The following is a 13,068-nucleotide window of genomic DNA, read 5'->3' as shown; positions in this document are numbered from 1 at the left end:
AAACAAGTCTTTTTTTTCAGTTGGACTGATCTTGTTGCATAAGTTTAAACCACAATAACACATCCAATCAGATTTTTTCACACCCTATTTGAGTCCCTTTCAAATGCCTATATCACATTTTGAAGCTTGAAGACTTTTTCTTTTCAGAACGAAATGAGCATACAAAAAGTGATACTTATGCACACAGCAAATCAGATTAGGCATGTTTTGTTTCCCAGCAGGGACCTATTCATTCATAATAAACATTTATACGGAGATAAACAGGTCATACAACAGCGGTGTAAAAATGTAGGTCATGACGGACAAGTTGTTCTATTGAAACATACTGGCATAAAACCAATTCAATGCATGTGGCGCTGTTAATATCTAAACTATCTTGTAGTTGCCCCAGCAATTCAGGTTGGCGTTCAAAGTGCGTTGTGGAAGTTTGCTGTTCTTGCCAAATACAGTTTTTTTTTTTTTTTTTTTTTTTTTTATGCATTTATGAACAATTTACATGTAAATTCATTCTATTTTTGTTTCAAGCATAAAGTTCAGTGTATTTTAAATTCTTTCTATATTTTATTTGAATAATTATTTTTAATAATGTGATTATATGTTATATGCCGTAAAACAAAGTACTGATTGTCAAAGCTGTCCTGTGACATGACAATGGCTGCTATTCTTAAAGTAGAAAAAAACAACCTCAATTGGGGTTAGCTTATTTTGTTAATTAGCTTATCTGTGACCGTAATGTATTTTTTCCTCTTTAGGCTCTGATCGCAGATTCCTTTAATTTTGAGTAAAGGTTACCCTCCCTTATAGCCCCTCCTATACCTTGTCTCCAGAGTACATAAGAGCAAGACTACAACCAACATAACCTAAACAAGATCTTACTCTGACTATGGCTTTAATAGAAGCATTAATCTCGCAGGGCTCTGGCACATGTGCAATCCTTGCCCTGCTGTTGTTTTTGGTTATTGTTCTCTTCTCCATCAGCTCCAGCTCCCAGGATGAGGGAAAATATCCTCCAGGACCCAAACCACTGCCTCTGCTGGGAAACCTGCACATGCTTGACCTCAAGAAATCCTACATGAGCTTGTGGGAGGTGAGCAAATTTTTTTTAATAAGATGATTTTACTTACTAGTGAAACATGCTTCTGTTTTGGTTTAGTTTCATTGTATTTTGGTTCTGTTCCATGTTCCCATTTGCCTCTGTTCCCTGACATTGTAGGTTGACCTAGTTTCCTAATTATTATATTTTCCTAACCTGTGTCTAATTGAGTTTTTGTGTTACCTCCTGTGTATTTATACCCCTGGTTCTGTTCAGTTCTCTGCCTGTTCTTGTTAATGTATTGTTTGGTTTGCATTTATCCAGTGCTTTGCAAAGTATAGTATAGTATCTAGAGTATGTATAGTTAATAAAGTCTGTTGCATCTCCTTTGTCTTCATGAGTGCTAACCAGCAATTGTGGCAACTATGTATTAACTTTATGCCAATAAACAGACATGATTTAGAACATGTTTATGGATGGGTCTCAGGGTTAATGTGTGACCAGGTGAACAGGCAAATAAGACATTATCCTAAATTATGTTAGAGGGTAAGAGTCAGTGGTAATGTTTGACCAGGGAGATGGTCATCATGCCATTTGGCAAAGGCACAAAAAGAGAGGCCATAGGTAAGCTGATGCCAATAGATAGAATCAATAGTCATTAATGGCTTTTCTTGATCTTTTCTCTCTTGCAGCTGTCAAAACAATATGGGTCAGTTTACACGGTGCACTTGGGCCCCAAAAAAGTCGTAATATTGTCAGGATACAAGACCATCAAACAGGCACTAGTGAACCTTTCAGAGGAGTTTGGAGACCGAGATATTACTCCTATATTGCATGATTTCAACCAGGGATATGGTAAGATTTTGCATATTTAGTCAAGTCAAGTGTTTTTTTTTATAGAGTACAAGTTTAACACAACCATAGTTGATCCAAAGTGCTTTACAATACAAAAATAAATGAATAAATGAAATAAAGAGAAAATGAGTAGGAAAAAAAAACAAAATGGAGATATAAATAAATTATAAAACTCAATCAAAATGTATAAACATATACATAAATAACGTAGAAAACCAGTTAATATAAAGTACATACACAACATCACTCATCACATCAGTCTTTAAAGTAGATTTAAAAGCATCCAGTGATGGAGAGGCCCTGATGTTCAAAGGTAGACTGTTCCAGAGCTTTTGGGCGAATACAGAGACAGCTCCATCACATTTTGATTTACAATGAGAACGAGGGACTGATAAAAATAACTGATCACAAGATCTTATTGACCTAGAAGCTGTGTAGCTGTGAAGCTGTGAAATTTACATAAAGTGCGTATCATATGCACGCGAAAAACGGTGTACCATATGCACGCCAAAACTCATTTTCAAATTCAAATGACTTCAGGATTTAGACTTGTCTTGTATATAAAGTTGCAAATCATCTGTTTTTATTTTAGTTAGAAATATGAGGTCCACTTTGGAGTAATGGATAAATTATTCCTCTATAGGGATTTTGTTTTCCAATGGTGAAAACTGGAGAGAAATGAGACGCTTTGCTCTCTCGAACCTGAGAGATTTTGGAATGGGCAAGAAAAGAAGTGAAGAGATTATCATTGAAGAAATACAGTATTTAAAAGAGGAATTTGAGAAGTTTGAAGGTAAGATTGTAAACCACAAGGACAAGATGATGATGTGACTGAAACTGGGTTTTAACCTTTATCTTGTTCACCCATGTGCAGGAAAACCATTTGAAACAACTCTGCCAATTGCCATGGCTGTTTCGAACGTCGTCTCAGCCATTGTCTTCGGCAACAGATTTGAGTACAGCAACACCAAGTTACATCACATGATCAAACGAACTTACGAAAACATGAAGATGACTGGATCAACTTCAGTTCAAGTACCCAGATATTTCTGTACAATCCACCAATAATTCATACACTGCTATTTTTTATTATTCTATAAATACTTTAAATATTTATTATTTATAATGCATGATTTTGAGTGTCTGTCATGGTGTATGTACAATGTTCAATGGTACTTTATGATTATTTGCAATTCTGCTTGTTTGCAGCTCTATAACATGTTTCCATGGCTTCGTCCTTTTGTGGCGAATCAGAAACGTATCATGAATAACGTCAGAGAAACAGTCAAACAAAGCAAGGAATTATTAAATGGTCTGAAGAAGACTCTGAACCCTCAGGAGCCCAGAGGAATCGCTGACTGTTTCCTGATACAACAGCAGAAGGACGAGGTACAGTTTATAGTTTTAAATCAAATAGTTTTGCAATTACATCTGACATCTTACATTTTTTGGCCTTCATTGTCATGATTTCTGCAGGAATCTGGCAAAACAGACTCTTTGTACCATTCAATGAATTTACATTGTACAATCAACAACCTGTTTGCTGCTGGTACTGACACTACAGCCACAACCCTACGCTGGAGTCTTCTGCTCATGGCCAAATACCCTGAAATACAAGGTATGGCTGCAAATGCTCATCTTAACCCATTTGTGCCCAAATTTTTCGGAATGGTTTCATGCATATGTTAATAGTGTCCTATGTGAACGTGTTCTGTATTTATTTTCCCCAAGTTTTAGTTTTTTTCTTGAAATGCACCCCTTCAATGTCAAATTTGACTGGGATGAGAAAATTTGGCATCTAACTCAAAATAACTGCTTTCAACAGATCAATCTTTAAACAAACAATCACAAACAAATGTATTATGTATAAAAGTCGAAGAACATTCGATGCAAACTCAAAAAAATCAGCATCTCTTATAATCTGTTGAATATGAAAATACAACAAACAACACATACATTTGTTTTAAAGTGGTGGAACATAGTGCAGAACAAAGTAACTAATAGGGCATTGTGTATCAAAAAGTTAAATGAAAATAAATTAATATAATGACGAAAAAGTTCTGTACAACATATACTATACAAGCTATATAACTATATAACATATAGCTATATAACAAAAATAAATAAATAAATAGTCCCATAGTATTCAATGGCTGACTGTAGTAGGTGATATCATATAATAATGTAAATGTAAACTCATTACTTGCTTGTCTGAATTTCCACATTATAATGGAATCATAAGCTACTAGTCATAAAAAGAATTAGGGTCCTTGACCGATTAGAATGAAATGCATCCATTCCATTGGGTGAAGGGTCCTCAATATTTTGGCCTTTACAAGACATATCATAAAAAAATTCCCTATCGAATTAAGGTCTACTGTACAATAGAGATGTCATTTAAAGGGTTAAGTTATGTTTTAGGTGGGATATTATGAAAGCAAAAAGCACTAAACAAGACATATATATATATATATATTCTCTATATATGTGTGTGTAAACAAAAAATACTCATTAGTAACATGAAAATAACCTTTCTTTGGGAGGGTTTGCCTTTGTTTTGCTTCCTGGAAGTAGGGATAGGAAGTTGGCAGTCTCATGTGACAGGAAGGAAGTTCATCACTTTTTTTTTTTTTCTTGAAATCCTTTATTTGGTTGTTCCCTTTCAAGGGAACTCGCGCTGCGTCAAGCGCTGCGGGAACGCCCCTGCGTGATGCGTCATGAAGCACTCGTAAAATCAGTCCAATGGTGTGGCTGGACGTCGTAGGCGGGTGACGTCATAGACCAGGAAGCTATAAAGCAGCCCTGAACCAGACAATGTCAGCTTCTGTGTCTTCACAAGCGCTCCATGTGAAATCGTTTGTCCTTGTATGAAAGAAAAGTGTGTGTGTCTCTCAAAAAATAAGAAAAAAATGGCGAATCAACAATTCAGACAGTGTGTTACTCCCTGCCCTCGTTTCATCACGGGTGGGGATACACACTTGCTCTGTGTAATGTGTTTGGGACCGGAGCATGTACAGTCAGCTCTCGAGGGGACTGGCTGCGAGCATTGCGAAAAGTTATCCATGAGAACTCTCCGGTCCCGCCGTTCGCTCTTTGAGGAGGGCGCTTTGGCTCGCGTTCCCCAGGGTGCAGGTCCCGCTGCTACTGAGGCACAGCGAAGGCTTTCATCTTGGGGTTCGCAAATGGATCTGACGGCGCGGTTAGAGACGGGTGATCCCCTTTCTCTGCCTTTACCCGTCAGACCCGACGCTTCAGTTGCCGAGTTAGAAGCACGCTCTGCGGTTTCTTCTGCTCGCGCTGAAGCGCAGGTGCAGCAACACTCCAGTTCTGAGGAAGTGGATGTTGTAAGCCTGGATTACTTAGATGAGGTTTCGCCGCCTCATTCACACGCTCAAGAGGAGCTTTTGGAGGTTGTGACTCGCGCTGTTGCCAGGTTGCAAATAGACTGGCCAGCCGAGACGCACAAAGTGCATTAGCCCAGCAAGCTAGATGAACGTTTCCTACCATCTAGATCACAACCTCCAAAGTGGGGCTTGCCGTTTTTTCCTGATCTCCACACAGAGGTGTCGAAATCATGGAAAAAACCGGCATCATTCAGACCATTCAACCCCAATACAGCCACTTATTCAAACATAGTGGGGTTGAAACAGCATGGTTATGCGGTGATGCCTCGGGTAGAAGAGACGCTCGCGAGCTATCTCTCTCCCGAGTCATCATCGTCGTTAAAAGCCCCGCAGCTGCCCACTAAGCCCGTTAGAACAACATCAGCTTTAATGGGTAGGGCTTACTCGGCAGCAGGTCAGGCAGCCGCATGTCTCCACACGATGGCGGTGTTGCAAGCTTATCAAGCCGACCTGCTGAAAGACATTGATGATGAATGTGAAGAAGTGGGGAGAGAAACAATAGCGGAGATTAGGAGAGCTGCTGATTTGTCTCTTCGGGCCACCAAGGAGACGGCTAGATCCATCGGCCGTTCTATGGCAGCCCTGGTGGCCACGGAGAGACATCTCTGGCTAAATCTTTCAGAAATAAAAGATAGAGATAAAAAGTTCCTTCTCGACTCTCCTATCTCCCCTGCTGGCCTCTTCGGCGACTCAGTCAACACAGTCGTCGAGAGGTTTCAAGAGTCTAAAAAGCAGGCGGCTGCGTTTCAAAAATTTCTCCCCCGCAAATCTCATGTCTTTGGGGCTGCTGGGCGGGAGCAGCCCCAACCGAGTACGTCCTCCTCTCACAGAGCGCAACAGCGAGAGAGTGTTGCGACCCGCGCTCCCCCACAGAGAGACTGGGGGCGGGGTCAGCACTCTCAGCCGAGGTCTTTCTGAGGTAGAGCAGATCTGAGGACTGTTATTATCTCTAGGAAGGCCTCGGCGAAGAAGTCCTGACTTCGGATGGCAGTCCCCTCCGGGGGGAAGCGGTGTGTCGAGGCACCCGTCTCCTCTCGGTGCCATCAGGGGGCTGTTCTGCCAACCCTGCCACCTCGGGTGCTTCAGGGCGCAGCGGTCCTCAGCGAGCGCAAATCTCCACGTCCGCCCGGAAACGTAGCGGCGCGGGGATGCTCGCTCCCTCCAAGGAGGGTCAAAAGTGGGTCAGTGCGGTTGCTTCCTGCCGGCATTCTGTTTCAGGACACCGGGCTGCTCACACTTCAAAACCCAGAGGCCAGCCCCGAGGGTTCCCTTAGTAGATTTTCTGGCAGCGTGGAAACTTCTGCCAAATATCTCAGATTGGGTCCTGCGCACAATAGAAAATGGGTACAGAATACAATTCGGGTCACACCCGCCCATGTTCAACGGGGTATTATCCACAGTGGTAAACCCCGAGCAGGCTCTGGTAATGGAGCAAGAGGTACAGACTCTTCTGCAAAAAGAGGCTGCAGAGCGGGTCCCTCCCCACTGCAGAGAGTCAGGGTTTTACAGCCGGTACTTCATAGTTCCGAAGAAGGATGGAGGACTGCGTCCTATTCTAGATCTGCGCCAGCTAAATCGGGCAGTAAAGAAACTAAAGTTCAAAATGCTCACGCTAAAACAGATCATGTGTCACATCAGGTCCGAGGACTGGTGTGTCACAATAGACCTGAAAGACGCATACTTTCACGTCTCCATCCTTCCTCAACACAGGAAGTTCCTCAGGTTTGCTTTCGGGGCGAAGCATTCCAATATCGGGTACTTCCATTCGGCCTAGCATTATCACCCTGCACCTTCACAAAATGCGTGGATGCAGCTTTGGCTCCGCTGAGACTCCAGGGCATCCGCATATTGAATTACATAGACGACTGGCTGATCTTAGCAGAGTCGGAACATCTAGCGGCTCAGCATCGAGATGCTGTGATCGCTCACATGAAGAGGCTGGGGTTAAGGCTAAACACAAAGAAAAGCATGTTATCTCCGAAGCAGAACGTCACTTTTCTGGGTGTGCTATGGGATACGAAAACCATGAGGGCTCGGCTGACGCCCGCTCGGGTGAATTCGATTCTACAAACCGTATCCAAGATAAAGCTAGGCCAGTCACTCACTGTGAAGCATTTTCAAAGACTTCTGGGTCTGATGGCAGCAGCGTCCAACGTGATACCTTTTGGCCTGCTGTACATGAGGCCCTTACAGTGGTGGCTCAAGACCAAGGGATTCTCCCCGAGGGGAAATCATTTTCGCATGATCAAGGTCACGCGGCGATGCCTACGTGCCTTAGTCATGTGGAAGGATCCTTGGTTCCTGTCCCAAGGTCCGTTGCTGGGGGCTCCTTGTCGTCGCTTAACACTAACGACGGATGCATCCCTCACCGGCTGGGGGGCGACCATGAGTGGTCGCTCAGCTCAGGGTCTGTGGAGCGACCAGCAGCTCTCCTGGCACATAAACCAGCTAGAGCTGATGGCAGTGTTCCTGGCACTCAGGTGCTTGTAAATTTAAAAAATAATTACAAAGAAATGGCAATGAATATATTTAATTACAAATTACATTTTAAGTATAAGGACAGAAATTGTATTTTCTAAAGCATACTCCAATAATCTTTTTTTACAGTGAACATTGAGTCATTGATCATAGTCAGGTTAAAACCAGGACTATTGCATTATTTTATGATAATCTGAATTGTAAAAGTCTGAAAATCTAATTATTAAACATGCAAAGTGTCAACCAGAGTCAAGTATTTAGCAATGCTGTCTAGTGCAGTTGTTTCAACATATGTTTTTGAGTTAAAACAACAATTATACTTGTTCACTTAACTTTCAGTCTAGTTGAGGACAAGAAAACTTACATTTCTTGTTGTCTGGACAGTCTAGTTATCTATACTGAAATAAATTAGTTGAAATAACTAAATCTCAAAAATATTTTTTACAGTGCAAAATCAAGTATTCAGTAATGCTATATACTTTCATACTGTGGTCTTTCTTGTGAATTTAACTAAGACGCGGTCCAAGGCGAGATTGACAGAGTGATCGGTGGGCGTCAGCCAGTGGTGGAAGACAGAAAGAACTTACCATATACAGACGCTGTGATCCATGAAACACAGAGATTTGCAAACATAGTACCCCTTGGTCCCCCCCATCAGACCAGCTGTGACGTTCACCTGAACGGATACCTCATCAAGAAGGTCTGGCTCCAATAAGAGCATGCTGTGTTCTTGATTATGTGTTTGCACCATTTATCATTAATCATTTGTGTGTTTTTGTGCAGGGAACCAGTGTATTCATACTACTGGTATCTGCATTGAGGGATGGAAATGAGTGGGAAACTCCTGACAGTTTCAACCCAAGACACTTCCTAAATAAGCAGGGCCAGTTTGTCAAAAATGACGCCTTCATGCCCTTCTCTGCAGGTGCAGTTGACTTCAAATTCATTAATTATATTATGCCATCAGATTCAGAGGTGAGTTTTGTTAATACTTTGCTTATCGTTTTTCTCAGGCCGCAGGGTTTGTCCTGGAGAGAGTTTGGCTAGGATGGAACTCTTCCTGTTCTTCACCTCCCTCCTTCAGCATTTCCGCTTCACTCCTCCTCCTGGAGTGTCTGAAGATGATCTGGATCTCACACCAGTCGTGGGCTTTACCCTGAACCCGACCCCACACAAACTGTGTGCAGTGAAGCGGTCTTAAAGTTACATATACTCACTCTAAAAAAAAAAAGGTTCTATATGGCACCAAAAATAGTTCTTGGCTCGTAATCATAGGGGAACCTTTTTTAGTACTATATAGCACCATTTTTGGTGCTTCAGTGGTTCTTCAGCGGTTCTTCAGAGGTTCTTCACCGGTTCTTCAGAGGTTCTTCACCGGTTCTTTGACTAAGGTGCTATATAGCACCTCTGAAGAACCACTGAAGCACCAAAATTGGTGCTATATAGCACTAAAAAAGGTTCCCGTATGATTACGAGACTTTTTTTTTAGAGTGCTGTTAAATATTAACTTTTATTGGACTGACTGACATTTACTGACTGACATTTGTGTGTGTGTGTGTGTGTGTGTGTGTGTGTGTGTGTGTGTGTGTGTGTGTGTGTGTGTGTGTGTGTGTGTGTGTGTGTGTGTGTGTGTGTGTGTGGGCATGTTTTCGTGAAATATCAGGACACAAATGTGTATAATGACATGGGTATGACATAGGTATTACAAAAAGAGGGTGAAATATGAGGACGTTCCCCATGTCCTCACTTTTCAAAATGCTTATAAATCACACAGAATGAGTTTTTTTTCACAGAAAGTGAACTGCACAGTCTCCTGTGAGGGCTAGGTTTAGGGGCAGGGGCAGTGTAAGGGGATAGAAAATACGGTTTGTACAGTATAAAAACCATTACGCCTATGGAATGTCCTCACATTTCACAAAAACAAACATGTGTGTGTGTGTGTGTGTGTGTGTACACAATGATTTATCTCTCATCCACCTGCAATTAATATGAATGTTATCTTACATTACTTGCAGTGGCGCAAAAAGTGGGTATGCGCTATATGCGGCGCATAGGGGCACACCACCCTGGGGGCGCCAAAGCGATGGTATAGAAAAAAAACAAAAACAAAAAAAACATATATATGGGTGATTCTCCAACTATGGTACTTTTTGGACCTGGACATTTTCAGAAAATGAAACATTTTTAATTAAAATATTACTGGCATAATTTGTTTCCCCAGTATGCTTAGATACCTGCCCTGAAGTTGGCTGTGCTGATTTTTATGAAATAATATGTATTTTTTTACTTTTTTTACAGACATCGCAAAATAAATTTTCATTTCCACAACCGAACAAAAACATGTGTTTTCAACCAAAAATTTTGAAATATTTGTAGTTATAAATATATTGGGTTACACATAACACTTGCATCTTTCCAAATTGTAAATTGATTTATTTCACTGAAATCCAACTGTTAAGATTTTACAAAGTTAACACCAAAAAAAGCTGAACACTAAGCCACTGAAACCTTTCATTCATATTTCTGACATTTTCAAATCTGATATTTTTCAACTCGTATACATATACTTTACCCTTAACTGCTAAATAAACCACACCACCACCATCATTACCTTAACTTTTTTTTTTTTTTTTTCATGTTTTACCAAAAAATATTTGTGGTTGTGGAAATGACAAGGGAAATGCGGGTTATGGTGAAAATAACATTTCAGATATAAAACCTGTAGTAGAATTATAAATGATGGAAATGCAAAAGTGAGTCATGACCTCAATGTGTAGGACAAAATGAATCTCAAATTCAAGTTTGAAGTTTATTCTTATTTTTTTTTTTCAAACAGGGATAGTGTATTGATGAACAACTGGCCTAACAGCAGTAGTAATAAAAAAGATATCTCATTCCATGTGTCACAAATGATTTGAAACAAAAACAAAATCATAAACACAATCCTCATGTTTTCATAAAAAAATCTAAATTATAATTTCAGTGAAAATGTGAAAGTTTCACCACTCCCTGAACCAGAGCAGTGTATATGGGCCAAGGTTCACTCACAAATGAACAGGTGAACCCAAGGGACAAGTGTTCAACATGTTTAAAATATGCCAAATTCCTTAGAAACTCAGCATATTTAATTGGATCAGATTTTAGTCTTTCCCTGAATAGTCTGGACTTCTCTGCTGATGTTTATGGTGCCATCTTAAAGAACAACAGAGAGACTATGTCAGATTTGTTGTAAACAATAAAATATCTCAATTTAAAAAAATCTCTGACATTATATGTAAAGTTTATGTGTTTACACTATATTTTTAGGCAAACTACTTTGCTTTTAGGCACAGACAATGTCCTTGCCAAGCCAACCTGTCTTTATCAATTCCATGGAGACAGATGTGGAAAAGACGGTTGTGGAAATGACATTTTGCCCCTTTCCCTCTAATATCTCATGTTTGACTAGCCTGTTAGTGTTAGTTTTAGAGTTAGCATTAAATAATCTCAAATATCACCTGATGAAATTGTAAAAATCCAGAAAAGTTTCCGTCAGAATGAATTATGAGCGATTCAGAAATGACATACAATAAACATACTCGCAGTATTTCTCATATTTACCTTGATATATCTCCAATTTATTAACCTCTGCTGGGACCATTCTTTCATTCAGCCATGTGGTTTCCTATGGAGTGTCAGTTACTTTAGTTACTGAGTATACAAATCTAGAACACTGAGCCTGGGATTGCATTTAATGCAGAGGTGTGGAAATGACAGTGAACCCTAGGGACAAGTGTTCAACATGTTTAAAATATATCAAATTGAAAAGAGATATAAAAAAATATATTACATTTGAATGAACTGGGTTATAAAGCATAGTTTCTGTTTGAATTAAAAATTATATCAGTATTAGATTTGAGGTTGAAGACCCAAAGTCTGGCCTATAGGGACAGAGGCAAAATAGTAAAAAATGCATATAAAATGCCTCCTATTTTATATAAAACAACAGAATTGAACAATTATTTTTTTTATATATTGTTCCCCTACACATGTAGTAAGTGTGGGAAAAAAAAAAAAGTGGAAATGTTTTTTTAATTTTTTTAATATCTGTCAAGGACAGAAAAAGTACCATAGTTGGAGAATCACCCATATATATATATATATATATATATATATATATATATATATATATATATATGTAGCTTGATGAGAGATAAATCATTGTGTTTGATTGATAAAGACATTTTGCGAGCCGTGAGGGAGGAATCATTCAGGTTGCCGCTTTCAAAACAATGCCTTTCGCGTACTCACCGGGGAGCCGAAGCTTATTAAATATGCAAATCTTATCTTTAAATCCTAGTCTTCAGTGCGGCACACCCATCAAAACCAAGCGTGTCTTGAGAGTGGGATCCGTTTAGCTCCACGAGTCGGTGGACGGGGCTACAGAATCAGGCGTTCTTCTGCTTCTGTGGAGGCGGCATTTCTGCATTCTATGACGTCAATGGTCGACATATTCTGAGATCGAGCGTTTTCTGGGCCTGGCATCAATAAAAGCTTTTCTTTGACTAACAAGGAAGTTTTCAGCTCTGAAACTTACAGGATATTTTTATATCATGTCGAACTTTTATATATCAAAGCCTCAAGGCAGGGCCGGCCCGTGGCATAGGCGGAATAGGCAAATGCTAGGGGCGCCACTCATCCATAGGGGCGCCAAAATGTATTACTGATACTATTTTATTCATATTAATTTGAAATATTACCAAATAAAGCGCAAAAAAACTTAACTAAGTCCCCCGCATCTTCCCAGTCCGCCTCATCAATCTCCCCCGCCGAGCTACTTGAAGTGCGTCAGAAATATAATGCTCGATCAGTTTAACGTTAAGAATTTGTTGTGTCGCGTCGCCTCTCGCCGCATCTAATGTAGACAGGATTGCTTTAATTTTTTAGGGTGCTTGGCCGCTCGCTCCAGGTGTAGACACGGTGAAAGTTGCCTGATAATTTATGATGGATGGCCGAATTGTAATGTCATAAAAAACAGAAGCCCTCTTATGCAGGCAAGATAAGGGAAACACTGCAAAAAGGCTCTTCTTATTTAGTATTTTTGTCTTGTTTCTAGTGTAAATATCTAAAAATTCTTAAACCAAGCTGCATTTACTAGATAAGTAAAATAATATTTTTTCTTAAGTGAGTTTATGCTTAAAACAAGCTAAATTATTTGCCAATGGGGTGAGAAAAATAATCTTGTTTCTGATTGAAATCTTGTTTCTTGTTTCTGTCCCAAACAGAAATAAGATAATTTTTCTCACCCCATTTGGCAGA

General features: G+C 40.0%; 1 protein-coding gene across 1 annotated transcript; it reads left to right on the top strand.

Annotated features, from left to right (window-relative positions):
* Positions 1-812: 812 nt before the first annotated feature.
* LOC307136927 (cytochrome P450 2K6-like) lies at positions 813-11,808 on the top strand. The gene is made up of 9 exons (XM_079834319.1): positions 813-1,087; positions 1,726-1,888; positions 2,532-2,681; positions 2,763-2,923; positions 3,098-3,277; positions 3,365-3,506; positions 8,286-8,470; positions 8,554-8,695; positions 8,784-11,808. Exons 1-9 carry the CDS (start codon positions 884-886, stop codon positions 8,969-8,971), a joined length of 1,515 nt encoding a protein of 504 aa, XP_079690445.1. The 5' UTR covers positions 813-883; the 3' UTR covers positions 8,972-11,808.
* The last annotated feature ends 1,260 nt before the right edge of the window (positions 11,809-13,068 follow it).

Source organism: Gobio gobio (genome assembly GCF_949357685.1).
Source record: "Gobio gobio genome assembly, chromosome: 1".
Taxonomy (NCBI): domain Eukaryota; kingdom Metazoa; phylum Chordata; class Actinopteri; order Cypriniformes; family Gobionidae; genus Gobio; species Gobio gobio.
Note: the sequence above shows the minus strand (reverse complement) of the source record. Positions and strands in the feature narration are given on the sequence as shown.